Genomic DNA, 19,674 nt, shown 5'->3' on the forward strand with positions numbered 1-19,674 from the left:
GGCTGAGAGACGCTTGTGATGGGAACTGCTCGGCGGGTATTACGTCTGTGTTTGTGAGGGTGGACACTTGCAGATCTTCAGACTTTATTCGTTATTCTGTGTTCTTCAGTCGGACTAACGTGATAACGTGATGGAGCAGGTAACCTTGCAACCCTTGACAGGAAAATGTCCCTGTGTGTGTGTGTGTGTGTGTGGGGGGGGGGGGGGGTGAGCGAGAGAGAGAGTGACTATAGCCATACCTGGGGGTCGTCTTTCACTTATTGCCATGGTAGTTGGTCCTGCTGGAGTAACTCGATATTTCTAGTGTTTGAGGCGAGTCAGCTCATTCAATTCAAGGACGGCCCCCAGAGATGATCTACCAACATTATAGAAAAATGCCAAGCCAGCTCGTCATATTTTTGACCTAGTGATCTGAATTTTTTATGTAGTAATAGTGAGTTATCTAGCATAGTGCAGAGACTTTCAGGAGTGGCAATGGACAGGAAGAGTTCAAATTCAGTTTTACGCTCAGGAGACCAAAAATACGTTTATCTGTGGACCCACAGACAGTTTCAGGTAGAGTTCAAATCACATTTATTTATTTATTGTTGAGTTCACGCGTTCTAACTGAAAGATGCTCTGGTTTTATTCGAGTGACATTCAAAGTATTTGCGCCATTGTTCTTGCTTGTTTTGCAGCTGGAGCAGACAGAGTGGGATTGTGTGAATAAACTTCTCCAGCACCATGGCTTTAAACCAGTGCACTTTGCTGATCCTGTTGAGAATAAGAACCTTTCAGGTAGGGCTGTGGAATCATTAATGACCTTGCCATGTTATCTGAAGTATGCTCACTTTAAGTTAAGATATCTGACATAAATTGTTAATGGAATTATTAGTCCGCAGTGTACTGTTGATCTCCAAAAACTTCATAATGTCTCAGCTATGTATGGCACCTGTTTCTTGTGTTTGTCTACAGCTCTGACCTGTCTCAGATTCACAAAGAATTTATGTGGACAGCTACTCGGAAAAGGATTGGCAATGTTATTACTGATTACTGATTTTATATCCTGTTTCTCTGTATGACTTAAGATCTGGTTCTGCTGGACAAGAGGGCAGCTGCTGAGATCAGGAGTACGTTCAGGACGATGCTCACAGATTCTGGGAGGAGACAAGCTCTCATTCAGGAGTTCATCCAATCCAACAAACAACTCAAGTAAGTCAGGCAGTCAACGAATGAATTCAAGTAACATTATTTCGTTGTGAGAGCAATATATTTGAGCACACTAGTAATTACTGGAAGGAAAAAAAGGTGTTTCTTAATTGAAGTGATTTACATAAAGAATTTGTAGTTTTTTTTTGGACCCCCCCCTCCTTTTCTCACCAATTATATCTGACCAATTAGCCCACTCTTCCAAGCCATCCTGGACGTGCTCCACCGCCTCTGCCAATCCAGGGAGGGCTGCAGACTACCACATGCCTCCTCTGATACATGTGGAGTCACCAGCCGCTTCTTTTCACCTGAGAATGAGGAGTTTCGCCAGGGGGACGTAGCGTGTGGGAGGATCACGCTATTCCCCCCAGTTCCCCCTCCCCGCTGAACAGGCTCCACGACCGACCAGAGGAGGCGCCAGTGCAGCGACCAGGACACATAACCCACATCCGGCTTTCCACTTGCAGACACGGCCAATTGTGTCTGTAAGGATGCCTGACCAAGCCGGAAGTAACACAGGGATTTGAACCAGCGATCCCCGTCTTGGTAGACAACGGAATAGACCACTACGCTACCCAGACGCCCCTAGAATTTGTAGTCGTGATTGTCCTGAAGCGGCAGGGGAGCAATAATTTAACCGAGTCAGCTGAAACGTCACCTTTTTAATCCAGTCTGTTGTCATAATTTACCCACGGCTCGGTATTTGAATAATTTTATCAGTGCTGTGAAACATATCTGGCAAGCTGTCACTGCTGCCCACCCTATTGAATAATGTAGAGGTGTTGTGGGCTTACTGACCACCTGTCGTCATGTCATCCAATCGTCGGCATGAGTAACACAGCGATACGCTTCCCCCGCCTCATAGCACAGCGTAGCAATAAGGTCTGAAGATGAGGCGGCTCAGCTTATCATGTCTACCATGATGTGGAGCAGACCACCTGTCACTTTTATCTATATCAATATTATAGCAGCATGTTACCCAGCTCTACTCTGTTGCCCTGGCAGAATAATTAATTACAGGAGATAAAACTTCACTTCTGGCAAAAAGTTAGAGCATGTCTGACGGGGACAACTGTGTCAACAGAGTTAGATTATTCATTATTTGCAGGATGAGTGATTGTGTTTCTTTTAGCATAACTGTACATTTCACAGTGCATTGCTGTCCATCTGGAGAGGGTCGTTCCACCATGCAAAATTAACTATTTGAAAAAAGTGGGTCCTAGTCTCTAGCCTAGCCTAGTTTCCTCTCTGTGAATCTGTAGTAGGTTGGGCTGAAATGTTCCTTGATTTGTCCCCAGAGAGGAGGCTCGGGTGCAAATGAGTCGGGCAGCCTGTCAGTCCCAGAGGGCCACAGAGCTCGAGGGGTTGTTGGATGGTGTGAAGAGAAAAGTCCAGGAGCTGGAGGACAAGTACCTCAGCAAGGCAGCCCAGCAGCACGGCAAAGCATACCAACTCCAGCAGGAGAAGGAAGATGCGCAGGTACAGCATGTCAACAGCTGCATCTTTGGGTGAACTCTAATAAAGGGTCACTTTACCTCCTATTTAAAACAAGTTATGATTCAGTTCAATGTAGACTCAATGTTAACACATTATTTAGTATAACTTCTCTTGCGAAATCATTTTTGGCTCGAAACATCTTTAACATTCAGTCTTTTTATGTTTGCAAATGTAATTTTACTCAAGATAGGTGCAGTTTCCAGCACGGGGATCTTCAGTTCGAATCCCCGTGTTACCTCCGGCTTGGTCAGGCATCCCTAGACACAATTGGCCGTGTCTGCAGGTGGGAGGCCGGGTTTGGGAATGTGTCCTGGTCGCTGCGTTAGCGCCTCCTCTGGTTGGCGAGGGCACCTGTTCGGGGGGGGGGGGACTGGAGGGAATAGCGTGATCCTCCCACGCACTATGTCCCCCCCTGGTGAAACTCATCACTGTCAGGTGAAAATAAGCGGCTGGCGAGTCCACATGTATCAGAGGAGGCATGTGGTAGTCTGCAGCCCTCCCCGGATCAGCAGAGGGGGTGGAGCAGCGACCGGGACGGCTTGGAAGAGTGGGGTAATTGGCCAAGTACAATTCGGAGAAAAATAGAAAAAAAAATCCAAAAAGATAGGTGCAGTTTTTATTTTCTACATCAGCAGTACACCATGAATGGTGTAGTCTTAAATGAGCCACCATATTTTGTGGGCTAAGTCTTGACTTGAGCTCACAGGCATCTTTATAGGAACCTTTTTAATGCATTTCTTGTATACTTAACAATTGATTTAATTTTTTCCCTGGTGTTTGTCTTTGCCTGTTTTTTTTTGTCCCCCTAATGACTAGAAGCAATGCCAGGCTCTTGAGCAGAAGCTATCTAAAGAGAGAAAGGCCATGGCCCAGGTTCAAAAAAAGCTCCATTTTGCTGTCAAGGAGAAAGAGAGGCGAATGGCCCAGCAGACTCGAATGTTTCAGCAGATCTACAAACGAACCGCTCGGCAACACTCCCCTGTGGACCAGCAGTGAGACCATGAGTCTGGTTGTTTTTTGGGGGGTGGTTAAATCTAAGATTCACTACTAAGCATTCGTAGTGATGGGAGAGATCTTACTTTTTGACTGTTCTCATATACAGGCTCTCGTATACAATCCTATGGGATGCATTTTTGTCGGGTGCTGTGCTGAACTGTGTCCCCGTCTTTTGCTGTATCTGGTATTGATAGATGCATACAAATTGTGCGTACTGCATTGCTGTAATTGTTTCCTGTAGTATGCTGCCTGGAGAATGCCCCTTGAGGGCTTTTAGGCAATTCTCCTTCAGTCTGTTTCCAATTATATATTATATCTTTTAATTTTTTCATATGTGTAAAAAAAAAAGTAATGGAAAAAAGATGACGTGTTCGTTGGTGCGCTAAGGGAGTTGACGTAGCCTATGCCTTTTGTTGTGTCCACAGGGTGTTAGACGTGATTGACTTCTACGAGACTCAAATTGCTCAGCTGCACGATGAGCTTAAGTAAGTATGAAATTCACATTTATCACGAGGGTCACAATGAGATATCGTAGATGAATCATCAGTGCGGGGTGGTGCAGTAGTTAGCGCGGTCGCCTCACAGCAAGAAGGTCCGGGGTTCGAACCCCGGGGTAGTCCAACCTTGGGGGTCATCCCAGGTCGTCCTTGGTGTGGAGTTTGCATGTTCTCCCCGTGTCTGCGTGGGTTTCGTCCGGGTGCTCCGGTTTCCTCCCACAGTCCAAAGACATGTAGGTCAGGTGAATCAGCAATACTAAATTATCCCTAGGTGTGTGTGTGTGTGTGTGTGTGTGTGTGTGTGTGTGTGTGTGTGTGTCGGCCCTGTGATGGACTGGCGGCATGTCCAGGGTGTCTCCCCGCCTGTCGCCCAATGACTGCTGGGATAGGCTCCAGCATCCCACAACCCGAATTCGGATAATCGGCTTGGGTAATTAATGAATGAATAATTGTGCATATGCTGCTTTACCAGGAAATTGTATACATGATATGGTGACCCCTAACGGGAGCAGTCAATAGTAGTAGTAGTATGAGTTATGACGCCGCCATATTAATCAAAGCTTACCAATGCTAATGTGTTTTAGTTCCTTCCTTTCAATTTTCACTTCACCCTGTTCCCAGATCCCTCAAAGGAGATTCAGAAGTGTGTGATCCCACAAGTTGTAGTAGAGTGTCCAGTGTCATTACCCCAGCCTTCAAAACCATTCTCGAGGTATCTAATATACTCATACAACTTGTGTGCATACCCTTTTCATTTCTTTTCAAGGCATACCATGTTACATTAGGCGTAGTCTCGCATAGCCAGACCCGTCTCCACACTTTGTTGTAGCACTGTGCCAGCGCTGGAGAGAGAGGCGTAATATGGTTACTCAAATTGAAGGTGCAACTCTTACATAGTCTGCCTTTAAGTCTTATCAGGAACAGCTGAAAGAGAGCAAATCTCAGAGGGAAGAGCTCAAGAGTGAAGTTCAGCGCCTGAAACAAGACTTGGAGACAAGGTTGTTGCACATGAGCACATCCTTTTTTTTTTCTTCAGCCTAGCAAACCCATGAATATATTTGTTTTCTGTTATACTGAAGATACACCTCGCTGTTGTCCTTCTCTGCAGGCCCACACTAAAAGAACTGAAGTCCTACAAACACCAGCTACGTTGCATGGAAAGGTTGAATAAACAGAATAACAAGAAGTAAGGGGAGAGCTTGGCTGTTTCTGCACTGACTTTGTGATTACTTCACTGTTAGACCAACGACCAGCAATATGGTCATTTTTTTTCATGACTTAGCATGAAAGAAAATGACTAGCTGATCCATATACAAACTACTGAAGGTTTACTGTATGCACTATTTCAGCTGGCCCAAAGAGGATAACAAAACTCAAGCAAGCCATTCGGAAGTGGAAAATGTTCGTCAACAAGTCATGGAAGCCGATTCATGTGCCCAACATCGCCATGTGAGCATTTTTTTTGGATGCTGCAAAATGCCGTGCCAGATTAATTCACATGCTTTGTCAGAGGTCAACATTCGTGGCATTTTTGACAGCATTTGATATAGCTGACAAGATTTTTCATTTCCCACTTCATTTCGAATTTCAGTTATTGAATGAGGTCCGTGCCATCTTGACTGGTCCCAGGGCTCCGCTGCGGCTGCACCGGCAGAGACCTGCCGGCAGTGATATGGAGGGGTCCGAGTATCGGGCGGTCCTCCCTACACTGAACAGCTGGTCTGAACAACTGAATTCACTGAAGGTGAGGGCCACACCTTGTCCCGTTATCCTGTCCTAGACTAGACATCTTACAGGGCCTAAAGAATTGTCTACATTCCTGCAACAAGTTGACCTTAACTGCTTTTTAGTCCCTCATTTTTAGGGAGATTGCAGATTTGTTTAGCCATATTTTTAGCTGATGAGGTTGCACATCGGTGTATGAAGTTTAGTGTGTATGTTCAGTGAGCAGCTGAAAGTTACACAGTCCATTTAGAGACTGTTGAGGCTTCAACTGATAGTTAATACTGAGTATTACAGTTTTCTGTCAACAATTTCTGTCATGTATATCCAAGCAAAAGTCCTGGGAAATGATTTCTAAAATGAGCAGGAACCCTGTTTTTTGGATATTTTAACCTCTTGGATAATCGGTTTATCCAAGACAGTAGTAAGGCTCAGGGCTTTCAAATCACAACACAAATTTCAGTGAATCTAAGAGCAACTGCAAACTGTAGATGTTAGTTTATAGTTGCTCTTGGATTCTCTGAATTTGTGTTGTGATTTGAAACCCCTGACCCTTTTGAAATGCCAGCAATAGAAAGTATCAGACGACATTTGTTTGCATGTAAATTTCCAAACTTGATGCTTTAAATGCCCTTGCTTGCTATGGCCTCCATGTTGGCCGTGATAATGGATGCAGCGAGCTGATTTTTTTTGTACCCTTTCTTGCTGCTGTGTTTAGGAGCTGCACCATGCCCTGAGTAAGTTGAGCATGAGACTGATGCCGTGGCAGCCGTCCAACAACGACCAGAACCTGCCAGAGTCTGTGAGGGTGGAGGACCTGATGCTGCTGGTAGACACCATGCTGGAAGACACCTCCATCGATGATGAGAGGGTAAAATGTTTTGCTTGAGTCCATGTAGTGCTACTCTCTCTGCATTCACCATCATGAGAAGATAGCACTCAAGACTGTAAAGACACTCAGCTAATGCTTTAAGAGGCCATTAGCTAACTTGCTTTCAAGTCAATTGAAATATTTGAACTTCTTCTGTGAGTAGACCTAAATGTTGCCAGTAGCAGAAGAATCACATTTTTTTTCTAGCTAATGTTCAGCGAAAGTTCAGTTGACTGGATTTAATAATATCAATTGTGAAATAAGTCAATTATGTTAACAATTCCAACATGCTCACCCTTGCTCTGAATACTTTAATTTAAGATCCTCAGAAGTCCCACGAGGTACACCCTGGAGTCCATGGTATCACACTTTCAGAAGCTGTTTGATGTGCATTCTCTCAGCGGGGTCTTCCCACGTATGAATGAGGTCTACACCAGGCTGGGAGAGATGACCAACGCCATGAGGAATCTCAGGGACATCCTTGATCTAGGTGGCTGCCGGGGGGGGGGGGGTTCTTACTATGAAGTAAAACCGGCAACGTCATTGATCATTGTTTTCATGACTATTGTGCATGTCCAATTTTCTACAACTGGGCTCCACTGCACATCCACCGGTAGAGAGGGGGGAAATTGACCTACGTACATTAGGTTTCCCCAGAGAGATCTGCAGCTTCACCCCACATCAGCTGGTGGAGTCGAGTCAATTTGTTATTTGTATAGCCCAATATCACAAATTACAAATTTGCCGGGAGGGGCTTTACAGCAACACAACCATTGCCACCATTTAATCATGAAGACTCCACAAGTTGAAACTAGTGGAGCTGCCATGACAGCCGCAGATTTCTCTAGGTAAACTTAACGTGCACACATCAAGTTCCCCAGATCCATCGTCGGCTGGACGGCTTCCTAGCTACACCCTACCCCCACCCCAACCCCACTCCAAATGTAGATTAATTGCAACGACCGGCCCACCACCCAGCATTGGGAAACTAGTGTTTTAGTCTGCTTTGCCAACCAAGCAATGCAACATAATCAGTGTTGGTTAGTTAATTGATAGTTCTTAGTCAATTTTCACCAGTGTATACACAGAACTATGAATTAAACACTGATTGAATACAAGCTTGGGATGGCACAGAGGAGTAAAACGTTAGGTGTTTGATGCTGAAGTTCATGATTCAAATCCTGGTGTTGCATCTGACTTGGTTTAGTAATACTTGAATTTGTGCACGTTTGTGTTTTTTGTGTCAGATGACAGGGGTTCTCCTGGTGAGGTGGTGAACCAAGTAGCAAGAGTGGTCTCCTCCACTGAAGACTCAGTGGTAATGCAGCTCCGCAAACTGCTGGCAGAGGGCGACATTGACAGGTTCATACGTGGTGATAGCCGCCATTCATCCTTCACAATAACCCTTTTAGAAACAAACACATTCACCTTAGCTCGAGTCCATCAACCTCTGACAAATGATACTTTAAAAAACCAGATTGTTGTGTTCACTGTGTGTGTGTGTTTTTTTTAAGTGTCATTCACAAGCTGAAGGAACACAATGAGTTCTTCCCCGCTTTTCATTCTGTGGTTCTGGAATTGATGGAAACTTTGGGTAAGTACAATGACTAATATGAGCCTGTTTTTTTTGTACACTTCTATAGTGGCCTTTTTTTGGCAGACTATATTCAGACTGTTTTGTCGGTTTTGTTTTCTTTGTCCTTTTTTTTTTTCTTCTTTGTCTTAAGTATTTGGATGTCCTTAAATGATGAAATAAATGATAGCGGACAACAGTGAAAGGGTTAGGATGACGCGACTCATTTCGGCTGTTGTGTTCTTCCAGGAGTCAGTGTCCTGGATGACATTTTGCCTGCTCTGCGGTTACTGAAGCTGAGGACACAGTGACACGCAGATGGGATTGTGTGCTGTGAATTTTGATAAGTCTACCGTCTACCCGCTGACTGAGGTTTTTTTTTTTTAGGACATTTTTCCACCAATAAAAAGTAGCTACTTAACTCAGATTCAATACTTTTCGTTTTGAATCACCAGCCACAAAAAGGTCAAGTTTTATATATACGTATATATATATATATATATGAAAAAAGCTCTTAAGACAAATTTAGTAGAGAATTCAAAAATAACTTGAGAGGTTCATGTTGCAAAGTCATGCTTTAATTGCTGCTGTATTAAAAACCCATCATATTGGATACTGCTTTGCCGTTATCCACCTATTCTAGGTTAAATATAGACTTAGTTTATAAAGTGTACCAAAAATATTGTAAAAAATTGCTCAAACTTTGTTAGAAAAAAAAAAGTAAATGATAGCAAAGAATAGGCCCGGCCCCTCATAACAGCAAAGGATCAACAAGGCACTTGGAAGATGAGCAAGGCACAAATATGATTATCTCCTTCAGAAAGTGCATATGGTGACTGGACTGGAAGAAGTGCTGTGAAAACAATAGTGGCAAAGGATTCATGAAAGAAATCCACCAGTGACGTACAGAGGGAGAGACAAAACAATGAGTGCAACCTCCATAAGAACTGATACTATACCACATGCACACGACTACAGGACGACAGAACTCTTGAGAACTAAAGAAAAACAGAGGTAATCTATAATGCCATCCAACATTAGTACAAGCCCAAATGTTCTGAGCCAAATTGGACCTTTTGGCTGTTTTAACACAATTGGTCAAAAATAGATGTACAGTATGAAGCAGGAGTGCTGATTTTATATAACTCGTTACTTCAAGTATACTTATGATAAAAAGATAACTGATTCAGTAAAGATGCTGAAACTTTGGCACTCTAGCTGCAGAAGTGATACATATACAGTAAAAATGGTTACAGGGAAGCGTTTCGTTTAATATATCATATACATACGGGTGAAGAAGGCAATGTTAAAGGAAATGATTGTATAATACTTTATCTCAGGAATTTAATACTTTATCTCAGGAATTTTGGTCCTCTTTATCTCTTCACATAAACCCGGCACTACAGGAAAGGAAAAAAATAAAATCAAACAGGATGTAAAAAAATAACTGTGAGGAAAAATATTAAAGATCAAGATCACACAAGATATAACAATCTACAACTAGTTGGGGGACTCAGGCTAGTTTTTCTGTGCCAATGTTACACAACAAATTTTTACCAAATAGGCTCTCTGGTCAACTTGCTACCAAAGAAGAGGGTGCCATCACTTTAACCAGCGTTTTTTAGTTTTCTATTGAGTGTAATAATGATTAAGTCCTCTGGTGGATACATAGTGGATGGCATGAGCTAAATTTACATTATCTCTAAAGCACAATAGCTCACTGAATGAGAAATGGGGGTAAAACTGCTTCTTATTCATTTCTACTCATTTTCCTATCATTAATTTCTCTTTGAATAAGTCTTATCCCACAGCCGAATTAATTCGGGATGCCTTTTCAAACTGAGTCTAGAATACATTTAAAGAGTAATGTTTTCTGAGGACTTAGATTACGCTGAAGAGGCTTAAATGGTTTTGTAATCTACAGATAGTCACAGGTCATAACCTTGAGACTACTGTATCGTATCACAGTGTGCAACTTTACTGTCATTTGATCATTTTGCAGCACACAAGGGACAGTAATATAGACAGGAGATGGAGAAGGTTAATGTAAGGTCATCGCTTACTTCTTGCGGTCCTTGTCCTTCTTGAGGTTGCTGTTGGCGTTGAAGGGGTGCCCTTGGAGCAGCTCGGCGGCGGCCTTCTTGTTGCTGAAGGTGTTGATCTCGTCCTCCAGCATCCTCCTCTTCTCATCCAGCTTGGCTTTCTCCTCCTGGTGCATCCGCTTCAGCTGCTCAAACTTGCTCTGCAGCTGGCATGCAAAATAGACACCGAATTTGTTTAGGTGTTTTTTTTTTTTGTAGCCCAAAACTAAATGAAAAATTAATACCACAATCGAATCAATAAGCATCATGTGTCAAACCAAGCAACAACTGGCAGGACGGCAGGACACAGGCAATTTTCCCCACTCTTCTGAGCCATCCCAGTCTCTGCCCCACCGATCTGGGGAGGGCTGGAGACTACCATATGCCTCCTCCGATACATGTGGAGTTGCCAGCCGCTTCTTTTCAACTGACGGTGAGGAGTTTCACCAGGGGGATGTAGCGCGTGGGAGGATCACGCTATTCCCTCCAGTTCCCCCTCCCCTCCGAACAGGCACCCCGACCGACCAGAGGAGGCGCTAGTGCAGCGACCAGGACACATACCCACATCCTGCTTCCCACCCACAGACACGGCCAATTGTGTCTGTTTGACGCCCGACCAAGCCGGAGGTAACACGGGGATTCGAACCGGCAGTCCCCGTGTTGGTAGACAACGGAATAGACCGCTACGCTACCCAGACGCCCCACTCCTTATTCTTGACTGAACTGGATTGGAAGTATTCAGTTTGATGTATGCATACACTGGCAAAACAGCAGAACTGTCAACGGGGCTGATAGTCTTAACACCCTCGCTAAACATTATCATCATACTGTATCGCTGATCTATCTCTACAGCTCATATTTAGTAGCTGTTGAAGGTGTTTTGTAGTTTTAGGGGGAGTGAGGTGTGTGTTGTGCAAGGTGTTTTTACCTCCCTCTCCTTCTCTTTCAACTCAGTCTCCTTTTCCTTTACCCGCTGGACAAACGACTGCCTCATCTCCTCTTCTCGCCGCTGCAGCTCTCCCTGAAACTCTAGCCGCTTGGACTCGTAGGTCTCCTGGAGGCTGGTCGACAAAGAGACACACACAAGCACGCACAAATGTAGGTTCAGGTGATGATGACAAGATAAAAAAATTTCACAATTTCAGACTCTAAATGGGAACATAAAGCTAGACCTTCATGATATTAAGACATATAATTGGTGCTATTGTAAATGTACATTATAGTTAGACTATTAATATGTTGTGCAATCGGGTCCTTTCACTGGGTGGCAGCCAGCTCTCAGGATTAAGCTTGAACTTGACTTACGAAGGTTTTTATTCAGTCAAAGAAAAGCAAGATGCTCCTCGTATGATGACTTTTGATGGACTGATGAATGGTAACCGAGTATGTAGTCTATGTTAATAAGATGTAGGATATATGTGGATACTTTTAATGTTTGGAGTCCCACGGTGTAATGAAACATTTAGTTTGTCTAAAACAATATCAGTGAGAACGTATCTAAAACAAAGATTCTTCTGTATCGAATATTACAAATCTGTGTGTCTGTACTGAGTAGACTTTTCTTGGTGCATATAAAAAGGGAGTGGAACGTAATCATCTCTTAAGATGAAGGAGAACCTGTTTGCAGGGCAGGGCTAATGGTACTGCCGGGACTGGTTTAGCTAGTACCTGACTGGTTTGCTCTCTGGGTCTGTGTCTCTGAAGCCCATCTCCTCCAGCTTGCAGCGGCGATACAGCTCGTAGTGACGGGTGTGGGTCTGCTCTCGCAGGTCCTCCATGTTGACGCAGATCAGCATCTCTCTCAGCTTCACAAAGTCGCAGTGGTTCTCGTTCTCCACTGGGGTTAAAAAAACAAAACAAAAAAAAGATTTTGTTGTTTTGCCTAACTGTGTTGTGTCAGTGCCAGTAATACTCTTGGGGTTGTGTTACAACCAGTTTACCTTGCACGACGCCCCAGGGGTACTGGCGCGCTTTCACCATTTTATTTCCAATCTTCACCTCCTCTGTGCTCCCAACAACAGCGAACGGCAGGATGCCCTTGAAAGGGTTAAAAAAAAGGAGGTTGAGAAGTGCTTTCATTCCATTCAAAAAGCACTGGAGCCTGTGAGCTGGTTTTTGCAATATTAGATTAGAGTTAACTGTGTTTTGACAGGGAGTCCCCATATAGTAATAATACAATGGGTCTTCAAAAATGCTAAACAAAAAAATATCACAGACAAATTCTTTTAATGCTTTACCCCCTCATTGACCACTGACAACAATCAGACTTGTTTATCTGCAAAGTAAGCATTCAGATACCTGGAAACTTGACTGTAGAATGCTTAGTGCATCTGATTCAACAGTCTGTGCCACCATTTTGATATTTAATTCTTACCTACAGTGATTCTTTAGTCCAGTATTCATCATCTTAATGAGAGCCATTTCTTGACTATGATTTAAGTTCAGCTTTGGCTCAGATGAATAATAAAAAAATAAAAAAAACATATAATTCGTTTGTCTTTATGCATGCTCAATAACGCAGGTTTTTTTAAAAAAAATTACTTTAATGATCCCCGTAGGGAAATTATGCTCTGCATTTAACCCATCCTAGTTGTGTAGCTAGGAGCAGTGGGCAGCTGCCGCGCACCACCTGGGGACCAACTCCAGTTCGTTCTGCCATGCTTCGGTCAAGGGCACAGACAGGAGTATTAACCCTAACATGCATGTCTTTCTGATGGTGGGGAAACCGGAGCACCCGGTTTCTCCACCCTTATAAACAATACAGTGGCATAACGATCCGGTTTCCTATGCAAATTGCCGGGACCATTGACTAGGTTACAATGGCCATGTGTACTACTCACAGAGGACTTGATAATGGTTGAAATCACAGCACTGGTAATTGATCACCCATCTACAGGCCAGTGGCCACTCTTTCAAGGATGAGGATGTGCACATCCTTGATAGGGAGGAACGCTGATTTGAATGGGGAGTCTTAAGAGGCCATTGATGTGAAGAGGGAACGACCATCCCTCAACTGGGGGGGGGCTAAGAGTACATTTGTCACCGTCTTACAATGCTGTGACTGCAAACATTTCCAAATAGGCTGTGAATAGTACACATGGCCATTGAAACTCTAGTTTATGGTCACAGCACCTTGCATATAAAACTGATCGTTGGTTTCGGTTATGCCACTGTATTGTTTATAAGGGTGGGGATACCTGCAGTCAGTTTAGACTGAAGAGGTCACTTAGATGAGTGATGAAACGTTTATCTCTCAATAAACGCTGTGTCCGGATGAACTGATTCACCTTTCTGTGACGTATAATTCATTTACTGGTACTCACATTCATGGCAGAGTTGATGCTGGACACGGTCTCATCATCTGTGGGAAACTGGTAGATTTGGACACCATTGCTGACCAGCTCGCTCATGATCTTCAGTTTGAACTTGTGGAGCTCGCTCTTGGATATGGCGTCTGCTTTGGCAATGACTGGTATTATGTTCACCTTTTGAGGAGGGAAAAAACGGCTCTGTCAGTTTCTTTATAGAAGTAACGTGTGAAAGATAACTCCAAAGCACTGAGGCAGAAGTTAATTCATATAATAAAAAGGGGCTCGTGTGTTGCAAAACAGGGTATTTGGTCACAAGTTGTAAACCAGTTGAGTTGGCCCTGCAATTGAAAACTGGCTCACGGGGTAAATGAGGTGCTCGCAGTGAACTCTAGTCAAAACAAATAGAACTGACTGGAACATTACACAGTAGACGCCTAACTTCTAAAGAACCACAATACTGCTATTTCTCAACTCAAAACCACAAAATAACCAGAACTATACGCCCTTTTTTTTTATCCTTAAACTCTGATCCTTAAATTTCCATTTCTGGAAGCACAAGAAAATCTGACTTTGACATCCTACAAGTATGTTTCAGTGCAATAATGTGCTCTTCACAGAGGGGGAATCAAAAGGTATTGGAAGCAAGCGGCCCCTTGGGACACAAAGAGCCATGGACATCTATAGCTCTGACAACGACTCCAAGAGGATAAATTCTGAGTCTCATCACCAGCCAGTCAGACTAGCTTGGTCTAGTCAGAAAGGCACGAACCGAGGAAGCCTCTTGGATGAGAGACGAAACGTCTTCATGGCTATATACCAAGTCCAGTTGCACTTGATTCAACTCCTTTGGATAACCATGACCTGGATGAATGAGAACATTCACAGACAAGCGGTCCCTTGTTTTCTTTTTGCTTTTCAAGATAAGTGACGTGTCATATGCCCTTATGTGAGTGCTGATGACACAAAACCTCAAGCTGCTTTATTTTCCCAAGAAGTGTCGGCGAAAAAGCAAACTAAAACTTTGGGAGGGACTTCTTCTTAAGTGCTAAGATGCCGGGGCTGACTCGGCTCATTGCTATGTCAGACTTGTTCAGTCCTGTTTCTCTAACACTCATCATTACCGGGCAAACTAATGCCGTGATCTTAAAAAAAATCCACTCCAATGACTCAACATAATATATTTACGATGATATGAGCACCGATGGCAGTTGCTACTCTGAATTTTGTAAATCAAATCTTTTCAGTAATACATATTTACTCATCAATTTAACACTAACTGAAGATCAGAATGGCGTCACTGCTTTCAGTGTTGAAATCATCTGTCAGTCCTACTTTCCCCTGGTTTTATCAGTAAATTTGTGTTTAAATAACATGATTTTTAAGAATTAAAGAAGTAGAAAGACACTTCTCACTCTGCAGTATAGACACTCACTTAAAGGTTCCTTCAGTGATGCTCAGAGCTGATGGTTGAGAAGGGGCCATGGAGAGCGTTTGACTTTGAACTGATCCTAAAACCACACTTGAATTCGTGCAACAGGCGGATCTAGCTTTGCATATTGGAACTTCAGAAGGACACCATTTTCACACCGCGAGATTCACCTTGAATTTTATGATGCCCTCATAAACACTGGGCATGATGAATCCCACAAATTTTGATTAACTATACCATTACTGATTCGCTCTGTTAGACAACTGCAAAGGAGTATCGGGGGTTCAAGGGCTCCTTGGGGCTTTCTCATATCATACAACCCATTCGGGTTTTGAGGAAAATGGGTAAAAGATGACTTAGTGAACCACATTACTTTTATCCATTCTATTACACACAAGTGAACGGTGGCCCTGCTATCACTATCAGCTATCATCATATACAGTGCTTGCATACAGTATGGGACAGTCTTAGTGGCCCCAATCACGGTCCATGTCCTGCCTGAATGTCCATACACATACATACATACTACATACATATATGCTTGGCCCTTACCCTAACTGGGGTTTTTAATCAGTCACACACACACACATACACACACACACACAATTGTGCGTCTATCTTTGTGATGACCCCCTCATTGACTACATTCATTCCCTAGCCCTTGACACTCACCTAAACCATCAGCTCTACATGCCTAACCCTAAACCCAAGTCTTAACACTAAAATCTGCCCTTAAAGAAGTGAGGACCAGCCAAAGTCTTCACTTTGCAAAAATGTCCTCACTCTGATGGTTAAAAACTCAACCTGGTCCTCACAAAGATAAGATGTATGAGTACACACACACACACACACACACACACACACACACACTGTTATCCCATGTATAGGTAAATGATTGCCTTTATTCTCCATACTTTTAATTGGCTTGAATGTGAAGTTCACTGCAAAGTATATTTGCATTACAAATTAGCTGTATGAATTAAGTTTGATTGATTTGTGTTTAGCAATTGTCCTACAGCTAAACAAGAGAATCAATTGTCAAGCCTGTTTGTATAGCCCTCTATCACAGTTGCGGTCTCAGAAGGCTTTACATTCATACAATGGAAAACTTGAGATAAAGTGACAACGGACTGACCGTTTATTCCTACTAGTGAGCTTTTGATCATTGTTTCTCCTTACAGATCAGTTCATCTGTATTTGCCATTACGTTTTCAAGATGACAAAAGCTGTTTCCCTTGCAACACGAAAAAAATTAGTTATGTGACTGATAAACCTTTAATCCAGGCAACAACTATTTGGCCTCTTCACATATGGAAGTGGTGATTTTAAGACTTTTTCAAAAGCTGACTGGTACTCCAAATATGTCTGCAGCTTATTGGGGCTTTTCTGTGTGGTTACCTTTGTAAAAGGGATTTAGTGTCTCCAAAGTTAAACGCCCTTTTGACTTGGTGTTTTCTTTTATGACGGAGTGGAGAAAAAATGCCCAACTGCGCTTGTAAAAAAAGGGAGGGTAAACAGTTGTGGATGTGGATAAAGCAGAACATGTAATTTTGATGCGTTGACAATTCACCTTGCTGTCCAGTTTTTTCATGGTCACCAGGTCCAGAGATTTGAGGGAGTGTCCTGAAGGGGCAATGAAGTAAAGGCAGGCGTGGATACGCGAGTCATGGTAGTTGTGCAGGGACCTCTTGATCTTCAGTTCTTCTTGCAGATATGACTCGAATTGGGTGTCTATGTAGTCCACAATGTGTTGGTAACTGGACACACACACACACACACACACACACACACACACACAATTATTAATAGTCAAAATTTTAATTCTGGATATTTAAATCTTCATATTTGCTGTTATAACTACTAAAAACATTCAATTTGAATATTTATAAATATGCTTAATTACAACTAGTCATTCTAGATAATCATTATTGTTTACTTCTTTTCAAGCTCCTCTTTCATTCAACCTCCAAATTTAATTGATTAGCCACATTAAGAGAGTATTGACAGTTTTATATGCCAAATATTGACCGTTAGGTTTTCACAAATACAGCTGATATGTTTTGATCTACATTGCCCAGCTTTATGTTGTCCAATGAGTATTTAATGCTTCGATGCAAAAGGAGTGGAGCCTTCGTTTCATTACTTTACTTTCACAATTTCGAGCTGAAAAATAATCATTACAATCAGGCCACACGTATACAAATAGCTTGTTAAAAGCTATGTAGTCATTGCAGAGAAAACACTAGCGTGTATTACACCGCTCCGCATCTTGTAACAACATCCCCATCCTGCACGAACTTTGTTCAGTTATTGAACTCAAATCTGCCCTCCCTTTACTGAACACTGATTCTTTTTTAAAAGAATCATATCTCAACAACAAAAGCAGTGTCATTGACACAAAGCAGTGTTAATGACAAATCTATTTACCTTTCCTGTTTATTCATTTGATCCCCGAAGCCCACCGTGTTCACGATGGTCAGCTTGAGACGCACATTGCCCTCCTGCAGGTCGTACGTCTTCGCGGAAAGCTTCACGTTGGGCTCAAAGTGGGACGACTCAAAGTTCTCAAAGTTCGTGTTAAACAGCGTGTCCATCAGGGTTGATTTGCCAATGCCTGTTTCACCTGTAGGTTTGGGCGGATGAATAATTGGGTAAATTTAGTTTGTGATGCACAGAGAGAGCCACCTTTCACAGCAGTTCTTATTCTACGAATGCATTCAATTTCTGCAGGCCTTCATGCCAGTCCGTGGTAGAAAACAGTGATGATACTCACCGATACAGAGGATGTTGAAACAGAATCCTTGACATGTTGATTTGTTGACCAGCTGATGGGGGAGGCCGTCGAAGCCCACATGACCCGATAATGACAGAGGGCGGACGGGTTTGTCCTGTACACAAAACAAATCACGATATGTGAGAAGTATGTTACTTTAGGAGGGTGTTTTTTTTATATGTTTAGGTGTGTTTAATGTTTCTGTTGCCATATATTCCTATATGTTTCGTGTTCTTACTTTGTTTTTTCAGAATCAGAAATTCTTTTATCTTTTATTGTCATGTGCATTACATGCACTAGGAATTTACCTTGGCGTTTGTTGGTACAACCAGAGTGCAAGAAAAATACCGTCTTAAATAAAATAAGTATGTGATATATTTACAAATGCACACACACACACACACACACATACATACATACATATATATATATATATATATATATATATATATATATATATATATATATACACACACACACATATATATATACATACATATATACACACACATATGCATAAAACAGTTATGTGCATATATATATATATATATGAAGCTTATGTATGTGTGTGTGTGTGTGTCTGTGTGTATATACATAAACCTATCTATAATGTACCCAGTGGTTCTCAACCCAGTCCTCAGGCCCCCATACTGCTGGTTTTCTATTCTAGCGGGTAGTTGATTACATTCGACTGTTGTGTCAGGTATTCCAGCCACCTAATCACAACAGGTGAGTGTAATTAACCACCTGGTGGAACAGAAAAACAGCAGTATGGGGGCTCCCTTAGGACTGCGTTGAGAACCACGGAGCTACACCGCTCCACATCTTTCAACACCCCATCCCGCACGCTCATTTTCGTTTCCTCGTATGCCGACGGAATGTCACAAAGGTAAACTAATGAATAATCTTGTCTTATTGGTTCAGGTTCGAATTAGGGTTGGGGTTATGATTTGGGTGGGGCATCTATTGGTTATGGCTAAGCTTCGGGAACGGGTGTAGGGACAGAATGCGAGTCAATCAGTTCTTCTGTCGCCACCCTGGGAAACGGAAACTCGCATCCCACACGAACTTTGATCACTGTCCTGTCTGTTCCCCCCTTTACTGACCAGACGTATGACCATGAAATGGTTATTATGTGTCATTTCCGTTAAAGAAGGCTTTAACTGTTTCTGTGAACTGTCGTTGAAGATGTTATGTATGAGTGAGCGAGCTAACGCTAGATGGCTAACAGCTAATTAGTGCTAGAACTCTTGGCTCCGGGTTGCTAAGGCAAATTGCAAAAAATATAGGTTAACAACATGCAAATATTTACCCCTTGGCCCGGTGCAGGATCTGATGAGATCATCACGGCTAACAAGAAGAAAGAATGACTAACGCTGTTTAAATCTTAAACGCAAGAAAAAAAACGGCAATATATCAGTAGTAAATTTTCACCCAAATCAACTTTCCGTGAATGAACCTAAACTTCTAGGACTCGTTGACAACGGTTAGCTTTCGCAGGTTGTAGGAGAAAAGTAACCACTCGAACAGCTGCATAAATCCTAAATATGTTCCGATACTCTAACGTAGTTTTTCCATTGTATTGACATATCAGTGGGTAAAGGTTTCAAATTGAACAATATTCTGTAATGTAGTACAAAAACGACTAATTGTAAACTACATTACCCCCATACAGTGAATGGTATGGTCTAATTTGGGGTTTCGAAACTAACACCATTTTGGCTCCGAAATGAAGC

At 42.6% G+C, this 19,674-nt stretch overlaps 2 protein-coding genes across 2 annotated transcripts; one reads left to right on the forward strand and one right to left on the reverse strand.

The window, feature by feature from the left end:
* On the forward strand, positions 1-8,735 carry cep70 (centrosomal protein 70). The gene is made up of 16 exons (XM_056301478.1): positions 1-139; positions 678-777; positions 1,068-1,191; positions 2,487-2,667; positions 3,502-3,677; positions 4,107-4,166; positions 4,800-4,890; positions 5,088-5,176; positions 5,287-5,364; positions 5,528-5,627; positions 5,770-5,922; positions 6,619-6,771; positions 7,093-7,261; positions 8,019-8,133; positions 8,286-8,365; positions 8,594-8,735. Exons 1-16 carry the CDS (start codon positions 131-133, stop codon positions 8,653-8,655), a joined length of 1,740 nt encoding a protein of 579 aa, XP_056157453.1. The 5' UTR covers positions 1-130; the 3' UTR covers positions 8,656-8,735.
* Positions 8,736-8,910: 175 nt separating this feature from the next.
* LOC130131826 (septin-10-like) lies at positions 8,911-19,387 on the reverse strand. The gene is made up of 10 exons (XM_056301604.1): positions 19,251-19,387; positions 17,939-18,053; positions 17,593-17,788; positions 16,736-16,922; positions 13,749-13,910; positions 12,366-12,462; positions 12,094-12,262; positions 11,354-11,486; positions 10,408-10,592; positions 8,911-9,744 (listed from the first exon to the last, which is right to left on the reverse strand). The coding sequence occupies exons 1-10, from the start codon at positions 19,281-19,283 to the stop codon at positions 9,729-9,731; spliced, it is 1,293 nt and encodes a 430-aa protein (XP_056157579.1). The 5' UTR covers positions 19,284-19,387; the 3' UTR covers positions 8,911-9,728.
* Positions 19,388-19,674: the final 287 nt, after the last annotated feature.

Source organism: Lampris incognitus, chromosome 21 (genome assembly GCF_029633865.1).
Source record: "Lampris incognitus isolate fLamInc1 chromosome 21, fLamInc1.hap2, whole genome shotgun sequence".
Classification (NCBI taxonomy): Eukaryota; Metazoa; Chordata; class Actinopteri; order Lampriformes; family Lampridae; genus Lampris; species Lampris incognitus.

Excerpts from the sequence above, each read along its gene's own strand:
- cep70 (XM_056301478.1), top strand. Across the intron at positions 1,192-2,486 it reads CAATCCAACAAACAACTCAA|AGAGGAGGCTCGGGTGCAAA; the intron begins GTAAGTCAGGCA and ends ATTTGTCCCCAG. Across the intron at positions 4,891-5,087 it reads CCTTCAAAACCATTCTCGAG|TCTTATCAGGAACAGCTGAA; the intron begins GTATCTAATATA and ends TCTGCCTTTAAG.
- LOC130131826 (XM_056301604.1), bottom strand. The coding sequence starts at position 19,283 with ATGATCTCATCAGATCCTGCACCGGGCCAAGGG. Across the intron at positions 13,911-16,735 it reads TGAAAAAACTGGACAGCAAG|GTGAACATAATACCAGTCAT; the intron begins GTGAATTGTCAA and ends CCTCCTCAAAAG. Across the intron at positions 12,263-12,365 it reads CCCCTGGGGCGTCGTGCAAG|TGGAGAACGAGAACCACTGC; the intron begins GTAAACTGGTTG and ends TTTTAACCCCAG.